The sequence below is a fragment of the Emydura macquarii genome, unplaced genomic scaffold, assembly GCF_026122565.2.
Source record: "Emydura macquarii macquarii isolate MOO-44397 ecotype Brisbane River unplaced genomic scaffold, CSIRO-AGI_Emac_v2 contig_561, whole genome shotgun sequence".
NCBI classification, from domain to species: Eukaryota; Metazoa; Chordata; order Testudines; family Chelidae; genus Emydura; species Emydura macquarii.
In genome coordinates, this window is record NW_027130698.1 from 14,798,541 (window position 1) to 14,814,338 (window position 15,798).

At 55.1% G+C, this 15,798-nt stretch overlaps 1 protein-coding gene across 3 annotated transcripts in view; it reads right to left on the reverse strand.

Annotated features, from left to right (window-relative positions):
- The window catches only part of LOC137147810 (dual specificity protein phosphatase 22-A-like), a 41,352-nt gene that overhangs the window by 22,838 nt on the left and 2,716 nt on the right, over window positions 1-15,798 (reverse strand). For 2 of the 3 annotated variants that reach the window (XM_067540199.1, XM_067540198.1), the window contains exons 3-5: window positions 12,575-12,608; window positions 9,517-9,599; window positions 472-521 (exon numbers count right to left, since the gene is read on the reverse strand). In XM_067540199.1, coding sequence (XP_067396300.1) covers window positions 472-521; window positions 9,517-9,599; window positions 12,575-12,608 — 167 coding nt within the window. Of the gene's footprint in view, window positions 1-471; window positions 522-9,516; window positions 9,600-10,258; window positions 10,501-12,574; window positions 12,609-15,798 lie in introns of those variants that run through there. The other variant, XM_067540197.1, reaches the window with a different exon arrangement.

Consider the following 15,798-nt stretch of genomic DNA (forward strand, 5'->3'; position numbering starts at 1 on the left):
TGCCTTTTTTCAATGTTTCTTTTAGAGTTGATATTGAAAACGTCATCAAAATGCTCATAGACACTTTTATGTTCAAAGTTTTGACAAGCATTTCAATAATGTTTCCAGGGAAAGTTTGGAGGGGGAAATGGGGGAGAAATGGCAATTAAAAATATAAGCAAATGAAAAATGGATCCATTTAAAATCCTTTGAAACAAAATCAACTTTGAAATCTTGAGGGAAACGAGTTGGCCCTTTTTTTTAACTAGTTCTGCACACACTCATATATACATATACATCTGTATGTATGAATATATGCGTACATGTGTGTCAAATCTAGAAATGTTATTAACAGCCAGGCTGTCTTTAAGTTCAGCAGCGATCTGAAGATTGTCCAAGCAAGGAATGCATGATCATTAGAATTTGAACTGTCATTCATTGGAAATTGACAAGTTGCTGCCTATGTGGGTTAAAACCTTGGAAAGAACTTACAGGTTTTGACTGTATGAATCTGAGGCTGATATACAGAGATAGGTCATGTCCTGAAACAGAAGGAAAGAGACAACATTAAAATGACTTCCACAAGCTTATAACCAGAAATCTCCGCCCTCTCTCCCCCTCACTGACTGTTCCTGCAGCCTCTGTGTGACGTTGGTAAACCAGGTACCAACTCAGTAGGCATCAGCTGAGCACTGACCAATTCATAGCTGAAAACAGACTAGCTCACCTGAATGTTAATATTGTTCAAGATAGGTGTTAGACTTGTAAGGATGTGTTTAGACTCTATAAAATGCTTGTACATTGCTGCATGCATTAATCCTACTTATCATGGCTATATTCCATGCTACAAAGTAAAATATAAGTTTGTTTTATAATGGTAAAAATGCCAGACTCAGATGGGATGAGGGGCTCCCCCCTCCCATCCAGAAGGACGATCAAAATTAAGTGGGCCATCGTAGGTCAAAAGCTTTGCTGATTGCCCCATCCAGCCACGGGGAATTACCAGCAGAAGGCCTCATCCCATTCGTTTGAATGCTGGAAGAGGGAAATAAAGATAGCTGGCACAAAGCTTTGTCATCGCTTTGCTATTTGGACTCTTACAAGGGCTGGAGCTAAGAAACAAAAAGCAGAGATCCGCAGGGTCAACCTGGGTTAGCCCTGAGAAGGCATTCAGTGCTGTCAGATTACTACATCTCTGTCTTCTTTTGGGACCATCCACTGCAACTCATTTGTGCCTATATGTTGCCTGCTTTAACCTGTGAATAACTCTTATATCTTTTTCCTAGTTAATAAACTCTTACCTAGTTTACTATTGGATTGGCTACCAGTGTTGTCTCTGGGGTGAGATCTAAGGTACAAATTGAGCTGGGGTGAATGACTGGTCTCTTGAGACTGGGAGCAACCTGAATATCTTGTTGGGTTTTGGTGTCAGTGACCGTTTATCACTAAGTCCAGCTTGCCTGGGTGGCAAGATAGAACGGCAAGCCCAAAGGGACTGTCTGTAGCGCCATGGTAAGACTGTTACAGTGAGCCAGGAGAGCACATTCGTTAGCAGGTGGGTGAAACCTAATTACAGAACATACCGCCAGTTTGGGGTGTCCTCTCTGAGGCTGGCACTCACGGTCATGAGTATGAGCGGCGGGTGTAAGAGGCTTCGGGAGGCTTAGCCTCCCCAAATAGCTGCCAGAAGAAGCGCCCTCCCGCTTCTCCCCCCCTCCCCCCATTCCGACTCTCCCCGCCCCCCACTTCCTGCAGGAGCAAGCAATGTTGATTTTCCTGGCACCATCAAGTTTGTGGATCCTGGATGATTGTATAACATGCTTTGCAGACAACACCAGAGCGGTGAAAGGAGTTATTATTTATTTAGGGTAGTTCCCACTGTGTGCCAGGCACTCTCCAAGCACTTAGTAAGAGCTGTCCTTGGCCAAGTGGTTCCCACCCAGCTAACAGCATCTGTGTTTAAAACATAGGGTGGAATCCTGGCCCCAGGGAATCAAATGGGAATTTTGCCATTAACATCGACGTGCCCAGGATTTCAGCCATTGTACCTGCTTAACAAAGAATCATTCTAGCTAGCCCAGTTCTGCTCCCAGAGAGAAGGGGCTTGTTCTTCTTACCTTGATCAAGTTTCCTGTGGAGAGTACTGAAAATAAAGCGAAACAGGCATGTTGCAGCCGGTGTACGAGCTCCGGCACGCTCTGATTCCCATGGTAAAGCTACTGGAAGCATATGGGACTCTCAGAATCCCATATTGAGAAATTACCTGCGGGCCCTGGTTACAACACAGTTTTCCTTGACCCAGTTGCAACATGGTTCTGTCTTGACTTGCAGACAGGACTTTACCCGAGTGCTGAGACCACGCAGAAACTGAGATTTTGGCACAATTCAGAAACGTGGTTAGAACACAGACAGCTCCCACCTCTTCCTCAACATGGAATCATGTTGCATTAAAGCTGGGCGAGAAAGTGTTGTAATTAGTTCACCTACCATGGAGCTAGTTGTCATGGAAATGGGGCCTCACCTGGCTTAGGGAGATGGCGTGTAAACATGCACACAGGAAATCGCTCTCGTCAGGGCATTATTCCTTTTTCTAGGTATCTGTATATATGCAACAACCAGGCCTGCTGCACTGTGTGTGTGGAAGGGAGGGGGGAAGAAGTTTAAATTTACTTCTTTTCTTTAAAACAATGCTTCCTAGATCCTCCCGGTGCTGCACTAAAATTAGAAAGTGGAGTTTTTATAAGGCCACACAGCGAAGTGGATGGGAACCCTGCCAGCCAGAATTTGAGTATCTAAACAGCAGCTTGCTGCATAACCCAAGCGCTTCTCAAGTCTCCTTCAATCTTCTTGCTGTGTGTCTGATCAACTGCGCCGGGCCTTTAAATAAAAACAAGAAGAGCTAGATCCAAAGTCAAACTGACGTCAGTGGAAAGGTTTGCACGGGCTTCAAGTGCGCTTTGGATGTGGCCCTAGGGGAACATATTGTTAGGTAGCAGCTCGGAGCCGTAGGCATGGAGCGGGACGCCCCAGTGTGCTACAAACACTCCAGGATGGAACAGCTGGAACAGGGATTCCCAGAACTTAAGGGGCCACTGTGCTCATCTAGTCAGACCTCCTGTGCAACAGGGGCCACAGCGCCGCCCCAGCATCTGCCAGAGACGGTGCGCACACGGCCCCTCTAGTCACGGGGACCTCGTCTTACTACATGGGACGAGACCATCTTCGCGTGTCAGGTTTTTAAACGGCACGAGCCAAGCGGAGGTGCACCGCCCAGCCCTCCACCTGCGGCCCTCAGCGCCCAGCCAGGATGACCTCCGTCTCTTGGGCAGCCCTGCGTGTGTCTCAAGCTACGCTGCAGAGAGACAGGGCTGGTCGTCAGAGCCGGCGCCCGGGACTGTAGGTCATTCTCCGCCTTTTCCTGAGACTCTCCTCGCTTCCTAGCGGGTGTGAGTCCGGCCGGCCCCGGGACTCAGCTCAGAGAGGATTTGGGGACTTGTGGAAGAAACTCAAGCCTTGAGCCTCCTGTTCTGCCTCTCCTGGCTGTGGTGGTGAAATAGTTCACACGCCGGCAGCCAAGCTCTGCAGGGACGGGAATCCCCTGCCTGGCACGGTTCCCACACTGAGTCCAGGTCCATGGGATTTCCAACAAACCAGCGGTTAAGCCTGCCCACAGGAACCCATGTCCCGTGGTGGCGCCTGCTAGAAGCCAGAATTCCCACTGCCCTGTCACACAGAGTCCCTGGGAGCCGACGGGCCGGAAGCGCTGGCAGCCCTTAGGTTGCAAGGGGGCAGGCGGGGCTGGTTGAGAAGGTAGACGGTTCATTGCCCCAGCTCCACTCACAGCCCCATGCAAACCCCAGCTGGGGGATGGACACTCCCCAAGGTTTGGTGCCTCTCCAGGGCCATGACTCAGACAGGCCACGGGGATCTGAGACCCACGTCTCCCATTGACAAAGAGCAGGGCAGAGCCCCCGCCCCGCACGCTACTGAAAGCAGGGTAGGAAATAGGGTCCAGGCTCAAGGACAGGCCGGGGCTGAGTGGCCGGCTACCAGGAGCTGCTGAAGGGCCAGGGAGCCGTTCTGCCTGGGCAGTTATGGAGAGGTTTCCCCTGGGACCCACCGCGCATCTCACCCTGCCCCCCAGCAGCCTGCATGGCTTTCTCAGCCTTCTCTCTCATATGTAGGCTGGCCAAGGGGCTGCGCGGCATCTGAGCATGTGCCGTGACTGGGGCAAGCACCTGGCCCTTACTCTCACCCCTCCTGCTCTCCCAGCGGCCTGGCGAGAGCTTCAGTGCGTCACTGCAGCGTGGGGCTTTAAACGGGCTGGCCAGGACTGTCCCCATCACCTGGGACGCATAGGATCTCCTGACCACAGCAAGCAGCGCTGCCGCGGGGAGCTCCCCTCCACTGGTGTCGTTCCGACTAGGAAAGGGTGGGTCTGTCTTAGTCGTCCTGAAGGGCTAATCCACAGACGAGGATAAAAGTCTACTACTGCTGCCAGCTAATAGACTCCGAGATCTTCGGCAAGGATGCGCATCTCCTCCACGTGAGCTCATCTCACCTGTGCTTCTAATACCCTGGGGAAGACCCTCTCCCTGCGTGATGGCTGGAAAGACCCAGCCTGTGGTTTGAGGAATCAGGTGGATCGGTGAAAATGGGGGGCTAGAGCATCGGGCTAGAGCAAGGCCTGATGGGGGGGAATTGCTGCGCAGTCTCCCACTGACACGGACCCTCAAGTAGGCCACTTTTGTGTGGTGAGCCCGGCCAACGCCGAGCTCGCTGTGTCCTCCTGTCTCCAGGCGTCCACTGAATCCGAACGGAGAGCTCTTCGCTGCGGCAACCTCGGCTTTGGCCCAACAAACTTGTCAGTCGGGAGGAGGTGCAGGGGCCTCTGGGTGGGAAACAGAGCTTTTCACCATCAGGTCGTCAGCAGAGACCTGGCCCAGGCGCTAGGTGAAAGGAATTTAGTGGTTCTCCCACCCTCACGGGCGTTCTTCACTGAGCAGCCACGGATCAAACGAGTTACAGGCTGAACTACTCACCTCGTACCGGCCAAGATGGCCCCTGCAGCGCTAGGGAAGCTTGCTGTGTCCTGACCTGTGCTGCTACAGGTGGGGATTATGAAAGCCGTGTCTTTGGCCAGGATCCATTGGTGGATTCAGGCCAAAGAACCACGAGACAGTCCTGCCCTGGGGAGTCTCTCTCTCTCTCTGCCTGAGCATCCGTCAGGAACTCTGCTCAGCTTGGCCTTGTTATGGGAAATACCATGTTCCGGATCCACCTCGCAGATTGTAAGATGCGGGAAGCTGCTCAGGGATCTCCTTGCCACCTCCTCTACCGGCCCCCTGGGGTGAAATAGGTCTGTTTCTCCTCTCTAAATAGTTATGCTGTGTCCAGCACCTTGGTATCTGGGTGTCATCAGAGCTATTGCTTCCCCAGGCTGGCTGACGCCTTTCAAAGCTTCTCAGTTTCCCTGCGCACCCGCAGTAAAATCCCATTTTTGGAAGAACTCGCAGAGCAACCGGAAAGAGGAGGCTGGGTGTGATGCATGCTGATGCAGCAGCCTGGAGCCCTGCCCTTCCATAAACCCTCTGCATAGCGTGAGAATTCGCCTCCCGCACCTTCTAGAGACTCCAAATGACTTTGGGGAAAGGGGGTCTGGTGGTTTCCTCATCTGTGCACCCCACCAAACCACGGCCTGCTCTGACACGGACTGGCAGCCTCTGCCGAAGGAAACTGAGGTGCATTGGCACAGCGGGTCATGGGGAGAAGCCCAGGCTTCACCTAGGAGGGGGGCTGTGAGCGAGAAGTGGCCTAGCAGAATAGCAGGGGACGCAGGAGGAGAGTAGAGGGGGATAGCGTCGCACAGCTGGGCTGGGAGCAACCCTGGAATAACACACGGTGCTGCAGCTTGCCCGACACCTGCCAGCCTCACGCCCGAGCACCCCGTCCTGCAACAAACTAAGCAGTCAAAGATGCATTGGCTAAGACATGCTGCTTTCCAGCAGCCAGAGAAGCCGCACAGCAAACAGCCGCGACCCAGCACGGCCCAGCTCCTCCGTGAGCTCTTGCCAGCAGGTCTCCGCTTCCCACGCACACACACCCCGGGATTAACTGCTGCTCCGCTAGCCGTTTCCTCTTCCCTGCTGGAGACGGGTCCCCCCAGCCCGAGGAGGGAAGAAGACAGCGCCTGCTGCCTGCATGGGAACAGCTCTGGGGTTTGCGGTTCCCTGCCTCGCTCTGTGATTGACACATTGCTCAACCCACCATGTCTTTCCGGTTCCCCTTTTCCTCCGGCCCCACGTGCTAGAACGTGTCGTAAGCCCTCGCTGTGGCTTGCCACCCATCTGGCGCGGCCAGGCTGCAGCAGGGACGGCTCCCAAGCAGTGGCTGTTTCCCCTGCCGTTTCCACATCTTTGATTTTACCCCGCAAATTACTCAATGGCCCTTAACGAGGAAAATGCCCCTGCTGTTATTTCTCTTTGTCATTCTCCAGTGCTGCTGCGACAGTCCCAGGCTCCACAGTTACCACACACTGGCCACCCAGAACGTCACAGCCCGCAGCAAGGATCAAACCGAGAAGCTGGTGCTTCCAAAGCACAGGCCTCTGCCACGGGAGCTGCTCTCACGGCCATCAAACCGCCCCCAGCAGGATGCCCTCAGAGCCTTCGCCCTCCCTGGAAGAGTTTCCCCATTAACAGAAGATGTCATTTCACTAGCGATGCGGATGGCCAGAATAGCGGCTGAACTCCGCAGGTTACTGTCCACGCCCACGGGGTTAGCAGAAGGTCCTGCCCCCAGGGTGTGCTATGGACTGAGCCCACCCTTTGCCCCAGAGGAGTTGGAAGATGAACAGTATCATGGCCCAGCAGAGACGCAGCACGGTCCAGTGGGTAGCACACTGGACTGGGCCTCCAGAGACCTGGAGTCTCTTAGCTCTGCTACTAACCTGCTGGGTGACCTTGGGCAAGTCGCTGCCCATCTCCGTGCCTCAGTTTCCCCTCCCACCCTTCATCCGGCTTGTCTGTTTTGCCCTGCAAGCTCTTCTTGGCAGCGACTGTCTCTGGCTAAGCGTGTGTACCGCACCTAGCACCAGGGGGCCCTGATCTCGCTCCAGGGAGCGACTCTAATAGAAATCATTACTAATCATAACAGCAGCAGGTGCGGAGGGCGTGACCAGCAGACAGGGGAGTGGGGAGCACAATCACAGAGGGCCAGGAAGCTGCGGAAATCGAGAGGCACAAGAGATGTATGGATTTATCTAGTCAGCTAAATGCATCCCCAACCAGCAGAACCATTGTCCCCCTGAAGCTGCACTCACGGGTACAAATTTCACACATGTGCTTTCCTCTCCTAGGGGGCAGTAGTGCGCTTACACAATAGCTGACCCTGCAGACAGGCCTGAGGCTATGGGGCTGGCCAAGTGGGATCTGGTTTTCCCCCGGGGGGTTATTTTTCCACTGTGCAATTCCACCCTCACCTTGCTCACACCAGGAGTCACATCACTCCCTTAGCCCGGGAAAGGAGGGCGAGCAACCTTTCTATTCCCACAGGTCCCTGAGATTTCGCCCCACGCCCAGCACCAGGCCCCACAGCTGAATCCCATGAATACCGAGGGGAGTTCTGGGGTCTGGAATGTGAGTTTGCACATGCAGGTGTGTGCACACAAACACACACAGCGCTGCAGGTAAAACCTAGGGGCTTGATTAGAGAGGCCAGGCTTGGCCTTCCACGGGGCGGAGGATGGAGAATTCCTGGTGTCCTTCACACCTTTGTTAGAACGAGCCCAAGCGGCTGCTTCTGAGCACCCCCCGTGCTCACTTGGAGCTGGGCCTTTCTGTTCTGGCTCACCGGGGAAAGAGCTCCACTCCCAGGGACAACAATTCCCGCGTGCTGCACTGGGTGGAGCAGGAAATGAGATCCTTCTGTTCCCCCTGCTCTAACGAAGCAAATTGTGTAACTGTCTGGAAAGTGACTCCGATCGCTGCCTCACCCTCCCACTTCATCCCCGAAGCTGGAACCGCTCCAGCCGCTCCTCCGCGATTCCGACTGCAGGAGCGGCTCTGGCACTTGGCAGAGAAATTTACCGAGCGGGAGAAAACCGGGGTGAAGGAACCTCAAGCAGACGGGCTACCCCGAATCCACAGGCCAACAGAACTGGACACGTCACTCGCAGAACCAGGCGCGTCGGCGTGCCCATCTTCCCATTTGGGCCAGGCGCAGCTGAGTGTCGCTTCCTTCCTTCTTCCTCCTCCTGCTACGCTGCGGCTCGTAAGAACGCTGGTTGCGTCTAGTTATAGGCCCGTCGGCCGCCAGGTGAACTACAGGAAAACTCCCCTGAAACGGGAGCAGGCGGCACATCCTCCCAGCGGGCCGGCCACCTGTCACCCAAAGGACCTGATCCCATCCAAGCGAACGGCAAACGCCCAATGGGGCAGGATCGAGCCTGTGTCTGTGAAATCTCCGAGGAAGATGCTAAGAGGGGAGGTGACAGGATAATGAAGGGACGGGCCAGGAAGGTTTGGCTGTTCCTAGGGAAGTCCCTTCGTACTAGGTACGCGGGACTCTGCCCAGAGGGACGCCCGTCATGCGGGTGCTCAGAACACCCTGGACTTTATGGCCGCAGGCAGGTAGTTTGCAGACTGGCCTGGAAAACCCAGCACTGGCCTTCTCGAGGGCACCGCCAGGAGTTCGCCCTTCCTGGGGGGAGGCGGGAAGGGGGTTGGAAGCAGGGCTGTTAGAATCGGGCCCGATCCTGAAGGTTCGCTTCAGTTCGATTGCTCTCCCGACACACGCTCCCTGGTGCGCACTGATTCTCACGGGTGAGTTCACTGCTGGTGCGAGCGTGCACCATGTGCACTATGGGAGGAGGGCCCAGCCCAGCCCTCAGTGTTTGCTGGGGGAAGGGGACGGGGAGGGTGAGGCTGGCCGCCCCTCTCCCAGCTCCCCTCCCCTGTTCGTGGCTGCCAGGTGAGCCACGCACCCGGCACCTGCTCCCACCCATCCCCCTCTCTGTTACGAACCTGAGCCCAATGCGGCTGCCAGCACAGAAGTGCCCCAGGTGGTCCCGGGCCGCACCAATCTGACCCCACTTGGAGCAAGTGGCAGAAACACAAGGCCGGAGCTGACAAAGGCCGGGATGCAAGAGGGCGAGGAGCTTCTGTGTGTGTGTGACAAGCTATTTGCACACACGCTGGGACCTCAAAGGAGGAACGTTCAAGTCCCCCACCAAGGGCTGCAGTGGCGCCCTCCTGCGTGTCTGGCTCCTTCAAGCCCGCAAGGATCCGTGTGACACTGCACAGGGCTGGGGTTCCCTCTAGCGGCCCAGACTATGCCTGGCACCTCTGCTTTGTCCAACAATCCTGGGCATCCTGCAGCGGCCGAGCCTTTCCTCCAGGGACCCCCAGGCACGTCAGGGATATTAGCGAACTGAGCTGCACAGCCCCTGCTCCAGGAAGCATTGCCATCCCCATCTGAGAGCAGCAATGCTCACATTTCCCTCCCATCTCCCCAGGCTGCAGCTGCGGACGCGCTCACCTCCAGCACCGGCCTCGCGTTGTTGTGCACAGACAAGATGTGGGTGACCCCGTGCTTTGTCAAATTGTCTCCGTCCTCAGAATCTGCAATTAGAAAGAGCCTCATAAGCACCCAACCCTCCCGTTCAAAGCAAGCAGCAGTATTCGTTTGCAGCAGCAACCACATCGTGGGCTTTCGGAGTACCGGTTTAGTATACGCTAGGTCCTTCGGATTACAGTGACTGCATTCTGCGCTAGGAGGGGCAGGAAGTTAACAATCCCATAGGTCTGCCCATCTCTAATAGCTCTGATCTTAGCAGAAATGAGAGCAGGTCATAAACTGGGTTCTCTCCCTTGCCCCCGGCCCCCATGGCAAATTTTAAAAAAATAATGACATCTGGTTGGGTTGGGTTTTCATGGAACTTTTCAGTGGAAAATGTTGACGTCGTCAAAAAAAAAAATAATTTGGCCAAAAATGGTCCAAACTCCAAAATTGCGCCGTTTTCAGCTAGATTTCCCCCCCACCCATTTGGGGCTTTTGATTTTCCAACAAAAAAACCTGAAACGTTTCTGAAGAGAAGAGACGCTTGCAGGAAAATTTTACCACAGCCAAAAATCCAATTTTCCATCCAGAGAAAAGTTTGGGTGGAAAAAATTGCATCAGCCCGATGAGAAACAAACCGGTTTACTAGCGCCGGTGTGGGCTCCCGGATATTTTGGGAATGGGCTCGTTCAATCCGATCCCGGAATCTCTACGGCCTTACCAGCGGGCAAGGTTTCCAAACAGCGCTCGTGGCTTTGTGCGCTCTCATAGTTAAGCAGAAGCAGCGTTTGAGACGGGCCGAATCCGACGGTTAGCCTTTCCCAGCCCTTTGAAGGCTGCGGGTGTAGATGCATCTCCTCCTCCAGCCTTATGTGGCTTAGTTTCACTCCGGACCATGCCAGGCGTCTCAGCCTTGAGATCATACCTCCACCCGCAGCACTGGTGAAGCTGAGGAAGGGGGACATCTTGTGGCCAGCTGGAAAACTGAAAAGTCTGGAGTGCTCTTACGATTTCGATTCTCCTCCGGGGCTGGGCCCCCCACGGCATGGTACAAAGACGCGCAGAGGTGTGCGCAGCCTATAGGGATGACAGCCCGTTCTCCTCTTTAAAGGCAGTCACTAATTCAGCATCAGGGACCCTATGCTTAGCCTGTACGGAGACAAAGTGCTCCCTCTAGTGGCTACACCATGCGTCCCAGATCCTGCACGGCCTCAGACAGCGTCACCTGCATCTGGGGTGTTCTGCATAACCACCACACACTTTCCAAACCCCGTCACCGTCTGCTCTTCGGTTCCTTCTGCCTGTCTCCTTCAGGCGTTCCTCGCGCTGGCTAAGGGCTAAACCCGCCAGCAGCACTGCAGGGCGATGGCTCCAAGCTCAGGAGGGCGCAGGGCTAGGAGAACAGCTCCAAAGCCTTTCTAGTCTATAGGGTTACGTCTATACTGCATCTGGGAGCAGGCCTCCCAGCCTGGCTCCACAGACGTGCGGGCGGCAGGGCTCAGAGGAGCACGCTAAAAATAGCTGGGGAGCTGCCGCCGCAGCTGGGGCACTCAGACCTGGTGGGGATGGCTGGCCTTGAGAGTTTCCGTTAGCAGCCTGGGGCAAGTCATGTGATCTCACTGTGCCTCAGTTCTCCAGCTGTACGATGGGGTTACCAACACTGCCCTCCCTCCCAGGATAAATACATTAATGGTTGTGAGGTGCCCAGACACTGGACTATTGGGCGCCGTGGAAGTAGAATAAATAGGCCCCATAGAGGGCATGTGATCCTCTGCACAGCAATGTTTCATGGCAGAGCTAATGGCAGTTCTGAAAGGTTCATCTAGTAATTAACTATCCCTGCTCACCCGACCCTCCTGAGGGACACACTAAAATCAGGTCAGATCCATCATCTGGAAAAGTGTCCTGGTGCACCTCAGCCCCTTCCCACAGCACAGCTGGAAGGACAGGCTGGGCGACGATACGCAAATGAAAACGTCAGGCAGCCTGCCTCTCTGCTAGAATCCCACCGGTCTGACGCCAGGAGCTGGTAACCCGGAGGGTGGGTTTCCTTAGGTCAGATCTGCAATCACGGGCACATTCTCCACGATGCCAGTTCTCATCTGCTCAGGGTGCCAGCCCGGTAAATTCCACTTGGCTCCCGTCTCCACGCCAAACGCACAGACGTACGGCAGCGCTAGCGTCGTCCGAAGAGCCTCAGCTCTGAAGTTCATTTTCTTCTTTACTTTTCTCCCTCCTCCTGCCTCTTCCCTTTACTCCCTGCCCCCTGAAAGCCAGGCGGGAAAAACATCCTGGCCCAGCAGAAGGAGAATGATGGGCAGAACATCCTGGCACCACCGCCTAGAGAGCAGCTAACAGGCCAGCTTTAAAAGGACAGCAGCTTCCACACTGCACGGACGCTGCCCAGAGCCGGCTCCCAGCTTACAGAGGGCAAAAGCTCCCAGCCGGTTGGAAAGCACTGCTAAGACGGTCTAGCCGTTGGCCCAGCCGGGATTTCCCAGTAAATACAACCATGTGGGCTCCAACTGGCCATCTCCGGAGCCAGCCACGCGCCAGTCTCCTCAGCGCAGCGAATGGGTCCCTCCCCTTAGCGCCAGAACCGCTCGCCGCTTCTCCCACGCGGGCCTGGGGCAAGGGACCGTGCGGTGTCTAGCCCGGCATGAGGCCGTGGGTCCTCCAGGGAGCAGATTCTCTGCGGCACAACCACAGGGACCCTGCCTGCAGGTCCCTTGTCGACCATCAGGTGTGTTTGCGTGTGTGTGGTGGGGGGGATACAGCCTCTGGCTTCTAAGGGCCCAGTCCTGTGTAGGCGCTAAGACGCTTCAGCTCACAATGAAATCAGTGGGAGCTGAGGGTGCTCAGCACCATGCAGGAGGCACTCCGTACCCGACAGGATCAGACCCTGGGACTCTTTCCTCAGTGGGGGCAGGGATCGCGCCGTCAGTACAACGCTGAGTGCACGGACAGTGCTCGCTCAGCAGCACGTGGTGAGCAATCCACCGTGCGTGGGAGAGGGAATGAGCCAAAAGACACTTACCCCGGATGTTTCCCAGGTAGAGGCCCTCAACAACCTGAGAAGAGACAGAGAAAGGAGAGGCTTCAGAGGGGTCTCAGTGTAAGGAATCCTGCTGCTGGAGCAGCTGAATTGCAGGGTTATAATAAACAGAACGATGATGACATTAAACCTCGTGGCCCCGATGTCACTCAGCCTGACACCAGTCCTGGGGCGGGACTTTAAAAAGTGGACCCCACCCCTTGCTACCGTCCTCCCTTCTTAGCCGTGCAGCCAAACCTCATGCTTGGGGGGAGACGCATGACTGTCTGCCGTGGGCCCCAGCAACAGCACTGGGTCATTCTGTCCAAGATGCAAAGTCAAATACGCTCCTGGCCCCAAACGGTTTAACAGCCTGACAGAGGCTGAGGTTACGGCAGTGGCCAAGATGTGATGGGGTGCTCACCCCCACGCTAGCCTGGAAAAGGTTCGTGTGGCTCAGAAGGGGTTACATTAGGCTTGCTCAACAATCCCTGATTGAGGATGGAGCCTGGCTGGGAGGGAGCCGGGCGGGAAATGGTATAGGAGACTGAAGCGTGGAAGCCTGCAGTCACTCTCTGGGCTTAAGGAGGAAGGAAGGAGAAACCCCGGGGGAGAGCAGAAGCCCTGGGATGCTGGCCCTAAGGTAGGGCGCACCCAGAAGAGCTGTGGATAAGGACGTGTGATAGAGACGAAGTAGGAAGCAGTCTAGGGAAATAGCAGCAAGGTCTGGCACGGAGCCGACTTTGGCTGCTGATTGTAGGGTCCCTGGGCTGGAACCGGGAGTAGTGGGCAGGCCCGGGTTCCCCTACTAACCACAGCTGAAGTGGCATAGCCTGGAAGTGGAAGACTGCTGGGATCAATACCCGGCGAGCCAGTCCTGTGAGGTTTCTATGCCCAGGAAGGGGAACACTATAATGACCTGGCCATAGGGCCAAGTCCCGAACAGGGAGCATCCTGATTCTCAGAGAGGAAGCACTGCAACGCCTAGAGCGTGAGGGTCTCAGCGCGCAGGAGGGAAGGGAGAGCTGGTCCCCAGATGCAGCCCCAAGGAGGTGCCGCAGCTGTGAGAAGTGGACCCCCTGACATAGAGAAGAGGGAATAATTGATTTTTTTGTTTGTTTCATTCCCTCCTTTCCCAGCACATGCTTCCTTCTCTCTTAAGCCCTGATCCAGCAAACACGCACGTGCTTAACTTTAAGTCTGAGATTTGTCCCCTGGCAAGAATTCAGTGGGAATGATCAGGATTCGAGTTAAGCACATGCATAAGTGCTCGTAGGATCAGGCCCTTGGGTTGCGAACTCTCTGGAGAAATTATAAAAGAATTAAGAACTCTCTTAATTAATAAACAACCAACCTGCTTTAGGCGGTAGGACTTTCTAGAGGTATCAGACTGGGTGTCTTGCCAGCAATGGAGAAAGGCAGAGCTCGGTTAAACTCAGGCCTTTGAAGTGAACACATTTAGTTTGCCGGCTTACATTTGAACACGTGGGTGTTGCACTAAGCGGAACGTTAGTGCGGGGCAAGAGCCTTGGCGCCGGACAGTCTCCGTTTGTCCGCAGAACAGGTAGGCTATGGTCTACGGCAGGACCAGCTCCCCCCTGCTGCCAAATCAATGCGGCTCCACCTTTAGGGCTTCAAAGGCAGACCCGCAGTAATGCCTTTCAGCCATCAACAACCAGGCAACTAGGGCAGAAGTGAAAGGTTCCCGTACCCAGTGACCAGGACTGTCCGGTCCCCTAACATCCTCCCCCTATGACGCCACCGGAAGAGGGCAACACAGCTCATCCGACCAGCCCGGGTCTCCAATGGGGAATGTGGCCCGAAGGCCAAACCAGATCACCCGACCCGCTGCCGAGCTCCAGGCGCACGTCAAGTTGCCCAGCAGCCAAAACACAAGCAGCACCTGCTGTGAACTTTCAATAGATGCGGCTTGACTTTAAACAACGATGAGCCAGGGCTGTGCCAAGAGGCGTTGGGACTTTGTTTTCTGTGTCCATAGCAACAACCGCTTGCAAACAGCTTTAAGCGCCGGCTCCGGGGATGTGTCTGGGCTTGGGAAGAGATGGAAAGGCACAGGACTATTTTTAATACTTTCTAATTCAAAGCAAACAGCTTCTGTTGCTGCTGCTCTGCTGTTGGTTACAAAGAGGAGAGGAGATTGCTACGACTGTTTGCCGAGCACAATAACCTTCCATGGCACTTGTCAGAGGTTAGACAAACCATCTGGTCCCCAAGAAGGTTGCTTTGCACCATGCTCCGTGATGCTGGAACTCTTCAAGCTGGTTCGACAGGCTGCAAAAGGCTTCTCCTGGTGGAGAGAAATCCCCAGATGGCTGAGAGGGAACGTAACTGATCCTATGTCACCCCCACCCCCCAGCATGGATTAGGGCAGCAGTTTCCAAGTGGTGGGTCGTGACCACAAGTAGGGTCGCACAACGGTGGCCTCCTTGCGGCGTGACCTTGCACGTACAGGGCGTGTGAGGTCACATGGCAGGGAGGACACCATTTTTAAATGGCAATTTCCACGCTGTCTGGGGTAGTGGGAAACAACACATCTGAAAATGGGGTCACGCAGGGACAATGTTTGGGAACCGCTGGTTTAGGGGCGGGCATGCCAGGAAGGAAGCGGCTGGGTCAGAGTGCTCCTGCACTCCAGTGATGTCCAGCTCTGGAACAGCCCATTGTAGGAATTTAGGGCAACCCTGGACCCCATCAGCCTAGGGACCAGGAAGGCACAAAGCTGCCTTTGCCCCCACCTCTCTTCGGCCGTGGTGAGTGGCACACTGCTACTAGCACTCCGACATTAGGGTGACTGGGGGGAATCCATCAGAAGAGGAAGACAAATGGATAGGGGCCAGCGCACAGCCCCTGGCCCCAGGAGCATACAGTCTGAATGAGACAAACAGAGACCATGGGAATGGACAGAGAGAGGTGTCTGCGGTGGGCGGCTGAGGCAGGGCAGGAGAGGAAGAGCAGAAGTCTAGTGGCGGAAAGGAAGGTAAACGGAGCAGGTTTGGAGGGCGGCACTGCAGTAGGAGAGCATGGCCTCACGGTGCACAGGTTTGTGGAGCAGCGTGCAAAGCCCAGAGGTGGAAGTGGCAGGCGGAGAGTGCACAGGGCAGGAGAGGGGACACGATAGGAGATGGGACAGAGGCAGCTCTGCTCCTCTAGCATATCACCCGAAAGGCAAAGGACGGAGGAGCAGTTACCAAGGACCACTTGGCGCA